Here is a 19,294-nt window from a genome sequence, read left to right on the forward strand (position 1 = left end):
ACATGTACCAGAACAGTTCTTTGAATGAATGATTCAACCCAAAAAAGCATTTGGACACTTACAGGTGAAGTGTGTAATTAAAATATTTTCTCTCATAATCACATAAAATGCAGAGACTATTAGCAATCCAAGTTGATTTCCTCAAAAAGTGGTTCTGTGCCATCAAAACAATGTTCTGTTTTTTTTACTGTAGTTTATAAAATTGTTAATTGTTCATATTCATTCATAATATAATCAATAATTATTTTTAGTACACTACTTTTCAACAGTTTGAGGTCAGTAAGATATTTAAATGTTTTGAAAGAAGTCTCACAAAACTGCATTTATTTGATCAATAAATACAGCACAAATATTCTAAAACGCAATTTACTCCTGCGATGGACAGGCTACATTTCATTACTCCAGTCTTCAGGGTCACATGACCCTTCAGAATCATTCTAATAGGCTGATTCGGTGTTCTAGAAACATTTATCAATGCTGAAAACAAATGTGCTGCTTAATATCTTTTGTAGAAAGAGTGATCATTTTTTTCAAGATTCGTTTAACAGAACAGCATTTACAACCTTTTCTAACTTGTATTATTAACTGCCACTTTTGATCAATTTAATACCTTCATGCTGAATAAAAGTAATAATTTAAGAAAAAAATCTTACTGACCCCAAACTTTTGAACTTACATGTGTAAAAATGAATGCGATCCAATAACTGACATTAAGTATATCAAACATTTTAATGCACATTGTCATATTAACAGTTACCAGTAAGGAATTACGCTGATTTAAAATCTCATGAGCCTAAAGTACAACACAACAAAATAAGCTAGGAGGAGTACATGTTTGAATCACTGAAAAGAACTGACTCACAAGAGTCACTAGTTCAAGAATTAGACTACACCTGGTTTTGCACAACTTGCCTTAGTCTCTGCACATTAGGCAGGGTAGGAGAAAGTATTTCAACATTGAAAAAATAACTTATATAAACAATGTTATTAACTTCACAAAACCACATACTGACAAACAAAAATTGGAGCCAAATTGTAATTTAAATGGAGACATTGCAGTCATGGGCATTTCATTTGTAGCACCTTGAGTAGCACTGCTAAACGCTCTGCAAAAGTCAAGGTTAAACATGAAGAATTTGGCTGATTGTTAGTCTACGTAAGTAACCGGCTATAAGTAGTGATGTCTTACCTTGTCAGTGGCGTCCGCACATGCATGCTCTGAATGATAGTGGTATACTCCTCCCATTGCACCTAGAGACAGCACAAGAACAGTTAACTAAAACACTATAACCATGTGATGCAGCATAATTATTTACAGCTTGTATGCAATGTTTGGCAGTCAACAGTTTCAACAAGCCCAAAAACAGACTCTTGATCCAGCAGCTTTACAGGATATCTGCAGCATGTTGAGACATCTGGGCAATACTTTAATCTTGCCTGGTGTGTTATTACAATAAACGTAATCACAATCACCATCATATAATCACATTCACACAACCCAAATTATCTCTATACTGTTTAATGCTGCAGTATAAGCTCCTGTAATACAGTTGTTTGTAAAGGATAAACCGTATTTACTTGGGTCAGTCTTGCTAATTAAACGATAAAAGGTGCTCTAGAGGTTTTGACAGTAAAAGTCTGTCCATTGATGATGACGACAACAACATGTTATTGTGATGGAACGAGAGAGAGAGAGAGAGAGAGAGAGAGAGAGAGAGAGAGAGAGAGAGAGAGAGAGAGAGAGAGAGAGAGAGAGAGAGAGAGAGAGAGAGAGAGAGAGAGAGAGAGAGAGAGAGAGAGAGAGAGAGAGAGAGAGAGAGAGAGATGCATTAATCCTAGATTATAGTATGGTGCTTTCATGACAATACATCCAAAGCCTTTTGTTTTCTTTGGGTCTTTGGTTTTGAGTTTCAAAATATTATTATTTTTTGCCCGTCTGTGTTTGTTTGCGTGTTTCCAGTGTCTCTGTGAACGTTTCATCAGACGAGCACAGGATTACCCTTGAACAATCCATAAAATAAAAAAACCTCTCTTCAAGGACAAGGACGCTTGTGTGTTTGAGCGAGGAGTGTGTGAAGTGCCCACAAAAAAAGCTTTTTATTTGAACTCATGCTTCTATTTTTTTTGTCACCATACGTTTTTTTTCAGTCTCTTTTCTCTCAATGACAGAGCGAGTGAGTGAAGCAAGGAGTGACTGACGACACTGAGATAACAGGGAGAGAGAGGGAGCGAGAGAGAGATATATCCATGGGTATGAGGATATTGACACCATATCATGCAACTACTAGACAACCATCTCAAACAACCAATTAATCCATCCAAAGTGAGACTAGTTTATCAAGAGTTTCAATTTTGAATATTTTTAGCAGTGGTGCATTAAAAGGAATGAATTAACTACTGAAAGGGTTTGTCCTGACAGCATGATGAACACTTTAGTGTGATGGAGGCAAGGTTAAAAGTTCACTCTAAAATCCATCCCCATTAAAACATGGCTGCTTATTTGTAAGATTCACCATCTAAATAATTAAATAATAATAATAATAATAATAATAATAATAATAATAATAATAATAATAATAATAATAATAATAATAATAATAATAATAATATATATATATATATTATATAAATTAATACATTGATTGTTTATATAGTATTTTTCCCAAGGTCACATTTCTATGGAGACCCTAAAGGGACATGTGATTGGCAAATTAGATGGGAGGAAAAAAATAAATATATATTTCAATGTTTTTGCTTTCGCCCGCGAAAACTTTGCCGCAAAAACGTTTGTGTTCCCTCGAGAAACTTTGCGAAACGCAAAAGCATTGACATAATTTCTCCTTCCATCTATTTTCTTCTATTACCATGTCCCTTTAGGGGCTTTGTACATTACAGATTAATAATAATAATAATAATAATAATAATAAAAGAATAAAAAAAAATTAAAACCCATCAATAAAATCTGAAAACATTCTTAAAGATGTTTTGAAATAACACAAAGAAGGATATAACGTAAATCTGGTTGTCACTGCCATAATCTAACTTGGTGTACAAAAAAAATTAAATAAAATAAAAAGCACTCAGATGAGGAGTGAGACTCATATTTAGCCTCAGTGTGAACATGGGCTGTGTGTGCCTGAATGTTACTAATTAAACCATCATTAGTCTACCAGACAGACGAGTCTCATCAACTAGAGATGTCTTTGCACTAAAAGGTACATTTTCATGCTGACAGAAACATAATGAAATATCTGAGAGACTAACAAATTTCTTGCAGAGTAATGATGATTTCAGTTTCTCAATATTTAAAGCCCTCTGTAGTCATGCCAGCCGTTGCCATGGACAACCAAATACCGTATATATAAAAAAAAGAAAAAAAAAAAGCATAAAAAAGTGTTTATTTCAATGCAAAGCAATAAATTGTGCGGCATTTACAAAGTTTGTAGCACAGCATCTCACTGCTCCAGCTTGTTTCATTTTTTGTGACAATTTTTGTAAATAAATAAATCATTTATTTATCATATACAAGCATCTAATGATTTTATTTTCTTTGCAAATACATAGCTAAAATAAAATCTCAATATTTTGCACTGGCTAGTCAAAATTAAGCCCCAATACAAAAGGTCGCTAAATAAAACTGGACAGATAAAAACCGTTTCAGTCAGAATCATTCATAACTTGCTTCTGAAGCCTGACTGCGCTGTTTGTGTGTAACGTTTCCTGTGGTTGTTCTGTTCAACTGTAGCAACATTGACGCATTTTCAGTCCACAGTAACAGGACAAACTCATCGATGACACGTTGTGAAGGATACAAGGGGTACATGATGTACGAGGCACCAAATGACCAGTACACCCACTTTTGCGATGATAATGAAGGGAAACGCAAGAAGGGGGAAGGAGGGAAAGAGGAAGAGAAAGAGGCCCACAAAGGGAAAGAACAAGAATAAAATTTGAATTGAACTGCAAGCAAGACACTCTGCAGAAGACAGAGGGACACAGACTGGGACAGAGTCAATTGTTCATTTTTTAAAAGGACATATCAATAGAGGGAGCAACAAACACTATACACCTCTGACTAATACGCAATAATGCAGCACTGTACCAATGCAATCACGGGTCTCTATCGTGCATTTGGACCAAATTTAATCGCAATCATTATAATGATGCATCCTGATATGTGAGGTAGTTGGTGGTGAGAGCCATAAAGTGAATACTAAATTAATAATAAAATGATTACATAATATATACATAAAATATATTGCTGATTTGGTGCTCAAGAAACATTTCTTATTATTATCAATGTTGAAAATTTTCATGCTACTTAATATTTTTGTGGACATTTTTCAGGATTCTTTGATTGATAAAAAGTTCAAAAGAATAGCAGAAATAAAGTTGTTTTGTAACAATGTAAAAGTCTTTAATGTAATTGATCACATGTTTTTTTTAATTACATTAAAATCCAGTTTACAGTTTTGTTTTTTGCTTTGTTTTAAATCGACAGCTACAATGCATGATAGATGAGGGTAAATTTCCCACTGAAGCCGTGACAAACGTCGCCTTTATTTTGATGGTCTCAGTTTGGATTGTGCCGTCGCTGTCATCTGCGAGGCTCAGACGATCATGCAGTTCAACTTAATCAGCAGATGGCCAGTAACTTGATGCAACTGCAACATGGTTTATTTATTTGTCAAAGCCAATTTTTACCTGCATCTGGTGCACACAGATCGTTCATTCTGGACCTCATTTCGAGAAGAGATCCTGGTGTCATTGTGGGGGAAGGGGCACACAAGAGGTGTCCTGAGTAATGTTATGGGAAGGAAAGAGATCCAGGGAAAATGAAGAGGGAGAGAGGGAGAGAAGGAGAGAGAGCGAGATACAGGGGACTGAGGCTTCCCCCTCTTGACTACTATCGATTTTTCAGTGCATCAGCTTTATCTGTCCATTCCTGCTCCTCCTTTCCCTCCTGAGCCCATCTATCCATTGTTGGCTTTTACTGTCACACGATTCCTTGCTCCTCTCTCACCCCCTGAACACTACAAAAACAGGCATATCTCCACCTCTACATGGAGCAGTGACATTACTCTCCAGAAAACATTGACATTCATGAAGTTCCTCTGCTGAAGCACTTTGCATAAGAAATTTAAAAAGGGGCACAAACAGACCAAGAGAGAGAGAGAGAGAGAGAGAGAGAGAGAGAGAGAGAGAGAGAGAGAGAGAGAGAGAGAGAGAGAGAGAGAGAGAGAGAGAGAGAGAGAGAGAGAGAGAGAGAGAGAGATGCATTAATCCTAAACAGCACTAATGTTGCCTTATTCTAATTCAATTAAAAAATTGTTACATTGCACTGGTGTAAATAACATTGTTATTTTAGTAATATGTATATAGTTTAAATATAGCCTAGTTCTTTTTTTAAATGTTATATTACTATTGAGGTTTAATTATTTCTTCATTTATTAAAAAAAAAAAAAAAAAAATACCATGGAAGTCAATGTTTTATATCATTTTATATTTTATATCAAGAAACAAATGTTTTAATATTCTTTAATAATTTTTGATCAAGATTTAATTATTTGAAATTATGATGTTTAATTATTATTACTTAATTCTTCTTCTCATTATTATTGTTTTATTATTATTGGGAGGAAAGGGACAGATGGAGATACAGTTTGTCTTTTAAAACCCAACAGCCAAAAGAAAAAGAAAAAAAAAGAAAAAAGGAGGAAGGAAGGTCAGAGTTGGAAAAGTTGAGCCAACAGAGAGAGCGAGTGAGAGAGAGAGGAAGTAAAAGGAGTTTAAACGAGCGAGTTCAAGAGTGCGACAGAACATGAGCGAGAGAGAGAAAGATTTGGCTAATGTTTCTCAGCTTGGTTCAGCTTTCCCTCTCACCCCTCTCAGTTCTCCAACACACAAAGAAAGGGACGCCAGAAAGACGCACACATCCACTCACTCTTTCTCTCACTCTTAACATGTAGTCTACCTCTCTCAACAAATCTTCCACAGCCCACTCAAACACGCTTTGCTTTGGTCTGTCTTTTGCCAGTCTTTCTCTTCTTCAGACATGCATAGAGATGGCTCAAGCTTGCCCGAGAGAGACAAAACATCCCAATCTGTTTCCCTGCACCGAGCCTCTCGGTTAACCTGGGAAAAGATAGCATCTAGCAAATTTAACTCTTTGGCCGGCTCAAATCCCATTTACAGTAATAGGCTCTACAGAGTGACGCTGAGTCTGGGCTGGGACTAAAGTGGAGTCTTGGTGAAGACTGACGTCAGACGTGAGATTTACAAATAGACGAGAGGGCAATGCGGTTTGAGGGAAGCCACACTTATGCTTTGGTCTCCAACAAACACAAAGACCTGAGCACAGGATGGAGCTCCTATAAAGAGAGACACTGGAATGGTGTCCCACACTGGGCAAGTCGAACATGGAGTCAAGTCCTGATTTGCACCCATTTAAGAATATGCTGCATCATTGGCAAACATCAGTTAAGTCCAGTCTGATCAGTTTATGACTACGCTGAATTTTGCTCATGTTTCAAATCAAGCAGATGTTTACTTTTTTGGTGAATTTTCTTCCATTTTTTTTTTTTCAGAATTCAGTCCTTTTGTAAGTGACAATATTTTTTAGGAGTCCACTTTAAGTAAATGTAAAAAACACAAAGTTTTTTTAAGAGACACTTTACAGAAAAATGCTGGCAGTCCAGAAAAAGTTGTAATTAAGTTTGTGACCATTTTAACCCACTCTCTGACTCTTAGAATTAAACAAGCCATTGCTGTACCTTTAACATCTTCTATATGAAAATGAGTCTATTATGATTGGGCAACCAGTGCATACTGCTGTGATTCATGCTGAACTTGCTCAATAATAGTTGCTGAATGTGCCTTGATGTTAAAGCTGCAGTCCGTAGTTCTACCTCTTTGTCACCATATTTGCTCGAAATCTGCAATTGCAGTTATTCGCGGAATAATCAACTTTACGTGTGTTGTGCCTCGGCACGGCACAGTGCGGGTGAATCCAATGTTTTGAGGAGAATGTGCGGCTGTCAGTCACCGCGCGGTGTGGATACTGTCATTCGCAATCACAGATTCTACTTTTTGAAAGTATGACCAACATAAGAATTTTCACCGGAAAATGTCGTCTGATCAAGAAAGTAACATCCACTTTTGTTCTGACCAACTAAGGGAAAAAAAAAAAAGCATTGCAGTAAATCGCACTGATTAAATTAACGATCTCTCATCATATCACATCAAACCGTGCAGTTGCAGTCTCTTTTTTCTGTAGCCACTCCGAAGTCTTTTGCATTTTACAACGGGTGAATCTCCAGTTGTCACTGGTGATTGTCGTTTGAACCTTTCTGGATCCGCCATCAAATTGATAAGTTTAATTATATCAAGTGCTGTGAGAAAAGGCTATAAATCTCCACCACCAACACCCTCACATGCAATATAGCCTACTAGCCGAGACTCCTTCTTTATGTGTACAGATGTGATGTAATGATGCAAAGACATGCTCGAATTTCCCGCGGAAATCCACCAGTACCACTGGAATTAAAAACATTATTACAAGCTTATCGTTTTGAATCGAGCTAAGGCAAGCAGATAGTTTTGAACACTGGCTGGTTATGTACTTGCTCACATTTATTTCGGATAATTTTTAACCCAAAAAAGTTACAGAATACAGCTTTAATATGCTCATGGTTGAGACAATGATGACTTGATGACTAATTTCTGCAGTTAATGTTCAGAAACCATCTTGGTGGACTAGAGTGGGAGCTTATGCATAGTTCAAACTTAGTTCAAAATAGCAAGGGAAATACCATTCAGAAACAATTTGATCAAAAGAATTGTGAACAGAATCATTAAGTAAAGTCAATATTCATATTTCTAGCATTACGGACTATAGGTTTGCTGACAGGCCTGCCGGTCGATACTCGCGTCCAGATACAAAGTGGCGAGTAGAGTCCTCAAAACGGAACTGTTGAAGAGGTTGCTTGGAGACAGACAAAAGCAGCCAAAACAAACAGACTCTTTTGTTATGAAAATGGTGTGAGAGTAAGTTTTTCAGAGAGTAAGAGAGTGTGTATGAGAGCTTTACTGCCCTGAACACCACATACATGGATGGATTCAGTCATTCATCGTTCCCTACTCATGGTTTCCTTCATATCCATCTGACAACACGTGAGATAAGGAAAAAAACACAACTCCTGTCTATCTGTATCTCAGAGCCTGAGACACTACTGATTGCATGAACGGACAGAAGTACTAATACTAGAGACTGTGCAATATGGTCTACAAAAATGTAATTTTACTTTGACTATAATATGCAAAATTATAAAAAAATCAAAGTGTAAAAACATTAAAGTAACGGAACAAATCTTAAACCAATTATCCAATTTGAAATATATTTCTAGCAAAAAAAACAAAAAAAAAACACTTCACCTTTAACAGGATTTTTAACAAGAACTTTTCTTGTACTAAAAGCATTAATCAATTGTTAATGTCTTGTGTTACTTTTTTTCCCTCACCTCATCTCAAAAATGGTTTATTAATTTGCTTTCTATAAAACTTTTATCACACAAAAGTTAACACATTTTTATTAAAATGTTATTTTATTAGGCAAATTTAATTACTATAGTCCCTGACACGTCAAAATTCATATTCCTTGTCATGGTGGTACACTAACGTATTTTCACGCATCTGGAAACCTGTATTGATCAATCACCATTTAGTACCAGTTTTATAACATCTAGTTGAGTTTAGACTTCAAGAAAATAAGTGAATGCTCTCACATACAAAATGCTTGGCTTTCTGACAGCTGGCTGTCTGTACGACATGAATCCAGCCAAATTCCAGCTGAATTCACACCCTTATTTCACTGGAGTGATGAAACAAGCTTCTTACTGCTGTGGTGAGGACAGTGTATGTACATACATACATATATACATATATACATATATGTATATATATATATATACATACATACATACATACATACAGAGAGAGAGCGCAAGAGAGAGAGTCACACACATAAAGGCTAATATCATAAATTACAGTCTAAAAGGAGCTTATAATATTCAATCATGTAATTTATTTCAACCGCAAACCCATCCTCTCCCTCGTTCCACCTTCATCCTTTTCTCTTTCAACACACCTGGCACCTGTAAGCACTTCTGAGCATCTGTTCTGCTTTTTTGTCCGCGCTCACTTCTCTCTGAAGATGGTGCCAGGTCAGTGCAGTAGAGGAGAGGAGAAAACCTCCAGCCTTCCTTTTAACACTCTTCCCTGTTCCTCTGTTCCTGGGCTGAAAGGAAACGGCCGTGCTTTCAGAATGGTTTATTGAGAGGTAGGGATGAGGACTTGTGCTAATGCTCAAACTGCACTACTAGTTTAAATAATGATCAGGAGCGTAGTCCAATTAAAACAGCTTACTGACACTACAAAGCCCAGCGCTCATCTCCCGCGCTGCACCTTGCCTGCTGAACAGCCCGCCTCACGAATGTGTGCACGCGCACAACGCAGATCTACTCAAGGTGAAAACTGAAGAGTCCTTCAGGGACACCGGCTTGATTTTGAGCCCTCAGCAACAGTTGTCTTCATGTTAAGTGGAGTTCTGCAATGTTCTGATTTGGGCCCAAGTGTCTCATAGAGCTGAGTGCGCTAAAATAGAGCTGTTGTTCTACTACAGATCGGACCACAAGACTAAAACCGGGAATGGACTCACAAAACAACCCACACTATCTCTGGGGACCAGCTGGGCCCTCATAATGCAAGCTTGGTCGGCCCTAAATGAGAGTCATGAAGCCTGATAAACAAGGCACGGCCATCTTAAGTGTGTCCTTTGAATTCGCAGGAGTTGAGACACTATAAGATTATGTCTAGCTCTAAAACACTGTGACAGTCTCCAACTTCACAGACCTACTGGCAGATTCTCACAACCAATAGTAACAGTTCAAGTAAACCACAGCCAAAAGGATAGCAAATAAAATTAAATAAGTTCAGGCCTTGCCGCTTAGCTCACTCCAGCACTGGAAAGCTTTGCTAATATTAATGCGGATCCTAAAGCTCTTTCCCGATCATAACCCTTAATTTACCAGTGATATTCTTATGAGCTTTTCTCTTTTGTAATGTCTCTCAGCGATCTCTTTCTACAGCCTTTCGTCAAATCTGGCTCGTTCTCTCTCCTCCACCTAATGCTGATTGGCTACACGTTTGTTGTTGTGTCTGGTTGTGTCAGTACGACCAACAGCATTTTTCGATTATTGCTTAGCCTACCTTTCAGGGTATTTTCACACAAGTTAATTTGGAGCATTTGATTCAAAAGCTTTTTACTTGCATTCTCTTTTTGTTTGTCATGTTCATATGTATACATGAATCAATTGCACTCCGATCTGCATTAAAACAACCAGAACGAGACAGCCTTGAAGGCTGAAATATGAGGTTGAAATATGTTAAGCGATAGGCATGTTAAAAAGTTGATGGACATTTGGAGTAGGGATGTTAACCGATGACCGTCTGACCGATGGTTGACCATATAAACGTTAACCGATCAAAGTTGTCGGTTAAAAAAACCCTCTAAATTAGGCTATTATAGACAGTGGACTTAACGCTACTACAGTTAGCCATCTCATTCCAAGATCTTTTTGTGTGAAGTGAACAAATCCCTCACACTCAATTTTTCATAACTCGCCTGTTTGTACTTAATAAACCAATAAAAATGTTTGGCGCGAGGTCACAGCGCTTGGGTTTGCGCGCTCACAAGGTTTGCGAAAAGTAAAGGCTACAGGCTAAAACACTCAAGGTTAGAGCCAGGGCAGACGACAGGATGAAGCGTGCAAAGAAAAGTAGTGTGTGGTACCATTTCACCAAAAAGAATGACACAGATGTAAGTTGCAACTTGTGTGATACAGTGCTTAAATACAGTAGTAGCACATCATCTATGATGTAAGGTGATGATGGTCATCATATTTCTTTATTATTGTTAGCACTATACCTCAAACTAAAGCGGCGTCTCTTCGGAGCTGTCATTTTCTTAAATGAGGCGCGGCAATGTTTCAAATGAACTTCTAACGCTAGACAAACGCCTTTATTTTCAACGCGATCACCTTGTACCCAAACCATTTTGAAACTAAGGAGTCATTTGTCCTCCGTCCGATTACATATAAGCTCCTCGGCGCTGCGTTTGCGGGACTCATGTTTCGCGCTGTAGGGGATTTAAAAAAAGTGACGTGAGTGGAAGGGCCGGGAGGCAGAGAGGCAGAGAGATGCGAAAAGTTGCGAAATTGCAGGCGCGGCTCGAAATGGCTGTTATTTCAAATAGCGTAGCATATTTTAAACTAATCGGTTAACCGGTTTCAACCGGCTAATGAGGCTCGGTGGTCGGTCAAGAAATTTTTTAGTTTTCGCCATCCCTAATTTGGAGACTAAATCTGTGGGGCAGCAGTTTCACCGTGAGATAGTCCCTGTTTTGAAAGAGCACTGAAAGGAATGAAAACGCCCTAATTCACCAAGTATGTTTTTTGCCAGATTAATTTCCCTACCTGTTTGAAAAGATTGAGTCAAATGCTGAGTTATGACTCAGTCACATCACACTTTCCCACCCTTTTGAATAATTTACAAAATACTTTGAACATGATCAAGCTGTACATGTGAATACACAACGCTACAACAGAAAGCTGCTTAATTTGAAAGTGACTTCTGTGTGCTTCATACATCTCTTCGCTATGCTAGTTTTTTTTTCTTCTCACAATTTTGCTAAAATCTTGCTATTGTGACCACACTAAGAAAAAAAGTGGTTCTTTCACCAAAACTGTTCACTAAAAAGGCTATTTTGGGGAACCCAAAATGATGGTTCTATGGCATCGCTCAACATTTGAAAATAGGAAACATTAATCTTTGATTGGAAGAGGTAGAAAGAACAGCTTTAGGGTTTTCATGACAACGATATACTAAAATTACATTTGCATTTTTTCACATAGAGACGACAACATTGTCAAAATGATCCCGGTTCACACGGATCCGTGAAAAGATTAAAAACGCTGTATTATGCATGTCAGGCCAGTAGTTGGCAATGTTACTTTGTAAAGAAACACCACGCGCCTTTAGACTTAACATGTTATAAGCATGCGCCAGGGATGTGACTGAGGAAATTTTCCCACCGGTTAATAAATGTGTGACAACACCGGTAATAACAGTATCACCTAGGGGGAGGGACCTCTTAATTTGCACCTCGCTTTTAAATCGCTAATTCGAAAGTAAAATGCGCACGACCGCTCGAATTAGCGCCAATTTGGATGTGGCAATTGCTTGAATGGTGGGATCATTATTATTCTTAATGAAAAACACAACAAAACCATACAATGACAAACTCGCTTAAATAGGCGCTTTTACATTTCGTTTTGAAACCAAATCTTCTGCCATTGTCTTGTCAGTCGAGAGTGAGCCGAAATGGGCGAAGTGAGGTGAAATCTGACTCTTGCTGCTACACTCGTTCAGCTCACGCTCCATCGAGCATTCTCTAACTGAACTAAATTATTTTTATTACTATTAAAAAAAAATCTAAACGACGGGGTGGAGGGCGGTGCGCAAGTGAACACCGACAACACAAACTATCGCAGCAAGCCTAGCATGCGCATATTCGCGTAACGCCACCGTTACAATTACCCAAATTTTGTCATTTACCATGAAAATGAAAACGTTGTCGTTTTCAAAAACTTGCACTTTGAAACCCGTTTTCCAAAGTTTGTGTTTTCAGGCCCCTCAAAACGCCATTGTCGTGTAAATGAACAGCCAAAACGCAAAAAGATTACCGTTTGAAAACGGTGTAGTGTAAATGGCCCCTTAGATCCTTAATCCGTTTGATCACCTCTAACACATTCTCTGAATTTCTGTTAAGAGTCAGCAGAACTGAGCTCGGTCTGGACCGGCCCCAGGGGGGATTCTACACCCTTCAAATGATCTTGAACTGTCCACATGTACACACACACGAGTGCATTCTCAAACACAGACACTCAAGAGCACACAAGCCAACTAGAAATCCGTTTCTCTATTGATTTTATGGGACCTGATAGCCCTTTTTCTCCCTCTCTGCTCAGCGCTGAGGATAATACCAAACACCTACAGCAGAAAAAAGCCTCAGGAGGTCTAACATGGTTCCTCCTTCCATGCATACATGTGCATTTACAGGCAAATAGGAGTTCGATGAGAGGATGAAATATGCAGGAGGGTAAATGGACAGGGAAAGTCAGTGTGAGAAAATGAAAGGGGGAATCGGGTGGACAAAAGAGATAAAGGGATGAGGAATGAGAGCGGGAGAGGCAAAGAGAGAGAGGGCGCTTCTGTATTGAGAGCAGATGGTGTTGAACTCAGGGGATTTCAGTGTGCCGAGCTTCTCTCATTATCAAAGCGGCCTATCTGATCTCAGTCAATATCACACACACACATACACTAACACACACACAGCTACTGTATATCCAACTAGTCAATATCACATATACACTAAGGTAAAGTACCTCTGATTAACCATCCAGTTAATATCATATGCTCACCCTGAGATGCATTTAAATATCAGGAGGACAAATCATAGGACAGAAAAAGAGCAAAGTCTTGCTTAATGACACATGGCCCCAAACAAAGCTCAGACACACATGTGCTAGACTAGTTGGTGCAGTGGCGGCAGCAGGCAGGCAAAGCAGGTAGCTTGACGCTCACTCCATCAGACAGGTATTTCCAGTCTGGGCTTTTTAGTAAAGTGTGTGTGCAGTGCAGCTCAGCCACAAAAAGCAACTGCCAGTAGGCAAACACACCTGAGCTTAAAGCGCAACACCTGAGATAGCCTACTACAATCCACCCCCTCTGCACGTGCATGCATGGTCATAGTGGCCACGAGTTCTTTTTTTTTTTTAATCAATTTTTTTTTTTTTTTTTTATGTGTATGTCATCAAAGCCCTGCTCCTGTCTCGTAACAGTATACGAGCGGTGGCTACATTAACTCTTAAGTGCATGAACACATGTGCACGTGTGCATTTGCTCCCACCAGCTTGTTGTCCATGTCAAAAAGGAAGTGCTGTGGCAGATTAAGCCCATCATGTAGCAGGAAATAAGGATGCCAGAGGCTTGAACACTTTATATTTTGGAATTTCCATTCAGCTCTTCAGAAATCGTAAAGCACTGTGATGCCGTTGGACAAACGGGGCAATCAGGTCAATTATTAACTTAAACCCTAAAGTCGGAGGGAACAATTGTCCTATACTGTGAAGGAAAGCCCTGTGCTATTTTGGACCAGCGAATAACAACATTAGGCATCTAAAACAGAGGAGAATAGTCACAGCTTGTGTATTTGAATGAATGCATGTCTTTCTGCTTACGCGCCCTTGTACGACAGAGTATCAAATCTGCCGCTTAAGATGGACCATGAAGAGTTAAGAGTCAATAGGAATGCTTAGATCGGTGTGGGGCTCATCAGAATTCGTGCAAACATTAACGAGGAAATAAGGAGTGCAATTTGGTCTGTCTTCAAGAAAGACGCCCAATCGTGACCCTTAATAGCACAAAGTCTGCAGAGTTCTTCACATACTTGCTGACAAAGATTTAACTCTTTTTATTAAGAGATCAGAGCTCATATGAAGCCTGCATGCAACTTGCCATTTTTTAAAAGAAGCTAAGACACAACACTTAGTTTAAAGACTGAAATGCCCTGCCTTACTGTATTACAATATTCAAAAGTAAAGGAGATCCATTTCATATTCAACCCATTGACTTGCAGCTATTTTTTTTTTTTTTTATAAAAACATTGAATTGTTATATTTAAAAAAGTGTTGATTATCATCACAACAAATATTGGAAATAATAATGAATACATAAATAAATAAAATTACATTTATAAGGTTTGCTACATCCCTGATAAAAATTATACCAGTAATTTTGTGAGGTAGTGTTGAGTGGGTGTCATACAAGGTTGCACATATACTGTACATTTGATATAAAATGCCATTTTGAAAACCCCATAAATAGTGTTCAGTCAGTCCAACAGAATTCCATACAACAACACTACACTAATTTAATGTAGTAAAGCCCATACCTTGATATCTTCACCCCCTATCCTGTCAGATGTGGTCAAATACAACTACAGTTGGACCCCGTAAACCATGTTACAACCAAATATGTGACAACATGATAGTGTTAGAAAAAACTCATGTTTATTGCACACCCTCAAGATGAAATGAGATCCATAACCCACAATTTAGACTGGAGGTTTAAAACCCGTCTTACCTGCTCCGGAGTTTCTGTGCATTCCAGGCCCTGCGTGTCTGTGGGCGCCTGGGGAAAGCATGCTCCCGGGTGGGCGCAGGTTTTCCATGTGTCCATGAGCAGCTCCGAACTGCTGCTGCTGCTGCTGTTGGTGGTGGTGGTGGTGGTGGTGGTGGCTTATTCCTCCAGCTGGACTTAACGCACCACCGCCACTACCAGCATTACCGTTCGAGTTAGATAATCCACCGTGGTAAAATCCAGACCGCGAGCGTGATCGAGTCCTGGGTGGCTCCATAGTCACTGGATAGGAGTGATGATGATGATGATGGTGGTGGTGGTGGTGGAAAGGGGAAGTGGGAGGGGAATGAGACGCCGCAGAGGAGCTCTCAAGCGCTCCAGAAAGTCTAGTGCTGCCCAGGCTGTGGCCCCCCTCCGAACCCCCGTATTCCGCTGGGTGGGCCCCTGCGTCCTCGCATAAATCAGCACGCTTGGGAACGGGGTCCGGGGAACAGACGCGGGGCTCTCGAGACGCTGAATGACCAGTAGTGGCGATTGGCATTTCCTTTCGGCTTATACGATTCCCCCTCTTCCTCCTCTCCGATTCCACGCCAGAAAACACAGATTAAAAACACTGTTTAAAAAAAAAACAAAAAAACAGTTCAATCATTAAAATGCTTACAAACATTAAGTTCAAAAATACAGTCATTAAAACGTTTACAAAACTAAAATGTTTTATTATTACAACACTCTAAAACACCAGAGTTGCTAAAACATTTGAACAAACCAAAAAAAAAAAAAAAAGTAAAAACATTGGACTCTTACCTAAACTTACATTTACAGTAAAAATCAAACAGTTTTGGATGCCAGAATTTCACAGTAAAACAATAGTGACATCACTAGAGTGCATAGTTTCTAGCTACATACGTAATACAATTTTATAAATCAATATGTCGATTTGAGCTATTAAATAATTATATAAACATTACGCAAAATAAATACTACAATACTAACTGATAAAAAAAACAAGTATTAAGTTACGAACAACAAACAAAAGTTAGTTCATTTGATTATTTAACTTTAAAACCTTAATACAGTACAGTGAAATTACATGTATTAAGTCTTATAAATAAATTGTTTTTCACCGTTTAGTTTTTCACCAATGTAATGGGACGATGCAATGCTGAAGAACTGGAGATTATTAAAGTTGGTAACGTTAGATTGATAAAACTTATTCGGTTTAAAAGCCTCTTTTTGTTTTAGCAACTTAATTCCTTCTAGGCGTGTCCTACTTACTACATGCAAAACTATTATACAAATATCAATAAATTGGTTTGTTGTCCCTTGAATGATATTTAAAGCATTTTAAAAACATTTTAGACGCCAAACTTTCAAACCCACGCCAAGTCACACCAAAGGAGAAATACGAACTAAAAACAACACAAAAACTACCTGCGACGCGCTACACAACACAGCACGCACGTGCGTTATGTTTATGCTAAATAAAGTAAGTAAATAAAAGTATACAAGTAAGAGGGAGCAGCTGGTTATCAGACACTTCCGTGAAGCGCTAGCGTTAGCTCCCAGCTACACAAAAACACACAAATAAACATAATACTGCCTGTCTACCGCTCTTTTTAACACACCTAACACACAAATATACTCTATCACAACACGCCTTGCTCATCCACACAGTGTTTAACCGATCTGAATCACATTTAGAGTGAAGCCATGTAGATGCATTAGCTTATGTTAGCTGTGAACGTCGCGCTGGCTTTAGTCCACCATCTGCCTTTAGTCTCACAAAACTACAACAAATAAAGCCCTTGTCGTCCTTTAAAACCTCAGGGCCACATGTCCCGTCCTGAACATCGGCTCATCGCTGATGAATCTGCCTGGGTTGAGACACACATTGATATTTATAAACTGTTTTGTGGCGATCCGTGAGAGGCGAAGCGTTTTAAACTCCCTAATTATATTTACATCAGTGGAAAAAACGGTTAAAAAGGGCTCTTTTTTCCACTCCTCCCACTCAAACAAACGCATGTATATATTATCTATAAAATGAAAAGCGGAACTCACCCGGAGCTGAGTGGAGCTGTGCGTTATGAAGTGTTTTTGAGCTGATCTTTTGGCGTGGCGCTCCTCCGCTCAGACGGTGTCAGTGAGAAATAATGTGACAGACCATCAGCGCGATTTCACAGCTCCACAGCACAGCAGACCAGAGAAGCCGAGCACAGAGTCAGCCAACGCACTAGATCGAGTGCAAACAGAATGGCACTCACTGCTCTTTCTCTAAACCAATTTGTTCACAAACGAGGCCCATTTCACAATCCACAATTTTCAACTGAAAACAAAGACAAACTCCCATAACTATAAAAGGGAAACCATTCTTAAAACAATAAAAAAGACATAACTGCACTCTCACTTAAATGTATTATATCCGACATTTCGGCAGACAAGCAGCCTTTGTAAAGGTACAAAATGGTGTGTTTGCTTCAGCTATTGCTATATTTATGGATCATACGATCTAAGATATTTTTTAGCAATGTGTGTCTTTAAGACTTGAATAATATGTAGGCCTATATGCTACAAATTAAAGTAGTTCAGAAAAATATTACTTATTTATCCTTAATCAATGTACGCAATGTACAAGGAGAAATGTCACAACATTTTATTCGAAACTAATAGGCTTAATAATGATTTCTAATTAGGTAAACATGGCGTTATTAGCCTACTAAACATATAGCCTACTTACTGATTTGCTTGATGAATGATTAAAACAGGAAATATGCCAATCAAATAGCCTAGTCAGCATCTTCAAATGTCCCCATATTTAGACTGAAATTTCTTTAGTCTTAAAGTTTAGCCCACCTTTTTGTCCAACTGTAGACCATTTAAATATATATATATATATATATATATATATATATATATATATATATTATATTATATTATATTGTGCTGTTTTTGTTTCTTATTATTGCCAACTTTAATGGCATAAAGTGAAATTAAAATAAAGTTCTGAAATAAATGTACAAATATATAAAGATTATTATTTTAATTATTTATTAATTAATTTTTATTTTTATTATTATATATTTATTATATCTATTTTATATATTTATACATTTATTTTAACAATAATTGTTATTATTATTATTTTAATATTAAATAGCTAGAAAGATGATGCCTATTAAATCGATCGTGTTTCTATTGCTCTGGTCTAGGTGGAGTACTGAAGGGAATGCAAAATAGAGAGATGCGCCGCTGAAGGGGAAACGCGTGAATAATTTACAAATGTTAGATGCTTCTCCAATTTATCTTGACAACACGTGTAAACTGCCTCTATTCACTTAAATATCCCCTGCACCTTTTCGATTTATGTAAACGTTTGATTTGCTTCGTCTGTAGTGGTAAACATGGGCCATTCTCTAGGGCTTGTTGTTGGACATTTAAACCTGATCACGCCTCTTTTTGGCTAGTAGCAATAGTGTGTGGACATAGAAGTCGACCAAGGCAAAAAGAAGATTTAATGAAACTGACAAAAGTGTGAGGTTTACTTTTAAGTGACATGATTCTAGATAAACTTCCCTTGGTCTTTGGATGAATGTATTTTAGTTTAAAGTATTAAATTTATGTGAACATGTAGCCTGGTAGCAGGCTATTATGTCCTGAGATAGTAGCCTATATTGAGGGGCTGCTTTTAACCTCGCTCCTTCTTCTTTCTTTCATTTAGATGAACTGATTTAACCCTGAAATAAATGTGTTCTGGGTTAAACAAGACATTTAATGAGTAAACAGATCTGCATTTTTCAATTTCTTCAAGAAGTCTTCAATGAGTCACATAGTCCCATTTTATAATCCCACCTTGACACACTGTTTTTATCTCACTTTCTTTTGAAAGTCACATGCACATCATATGCTTCCCAGAATGCGTTTATGATGCACTATTTAATGATGTCCTGTTATCTCTTTATTTGTAAGCCCTGAGCCCAAAGTAAGATCTTTCCTGGTTACACTGAAACGCATAGAATAGATACTACTATAGGCGTGT

General features: G+C 38.1%; 1 protein-coding gene across 2 annotated transcripts in view; it reads right to left on the reverse strand.

Moving 5' to 3' along the window:
• rnf38 (ring finger protein 38) overlaps window positions 1-17,415 on the reverse strand; it is a 34,522-nt gene extending 17,107 nt beyond the window's left edge. For both annotated transcript variants that reach the window (XM_084106813.1, XM_084106812.1), the window contains exons 1-3: window positions 17,320-17,415; window positions 15,262-15,871; window positions 1,190-1,251 (exon numbers count right to left, since the gene is read on the reverse strand). In XM_084106813.1, the coding sequence (XP_083962939.1) occupies window positions 1,190-1,251; window positions 15,262-15,799 (600 nt within the window). In that variant the 5' untranslated portion in view covers window positions 15,800-15,871; window positions 17,320-17,415. The remainder of the gene's footprint in view (window positions 1-1,189; window positions 1,252-15,261; window positions 15,872-17,319) is intronic.
• Window positions 17,416-19,294: the final 1,879 nt, after the last annotated feature.

The sequence above is a fragment of the Abramis brama genome (genome assembly GCF_963993115.1).
Source record: "Abramis brama genome assembly, chromosome: 2".
In the NCBI taxonomy this organism is placed as follows: Eukaryota; Metazoa; Chordata; class Actinopteri; order Cypriniformes; family Leuciscidae; genus Abramis; species Abramis brama.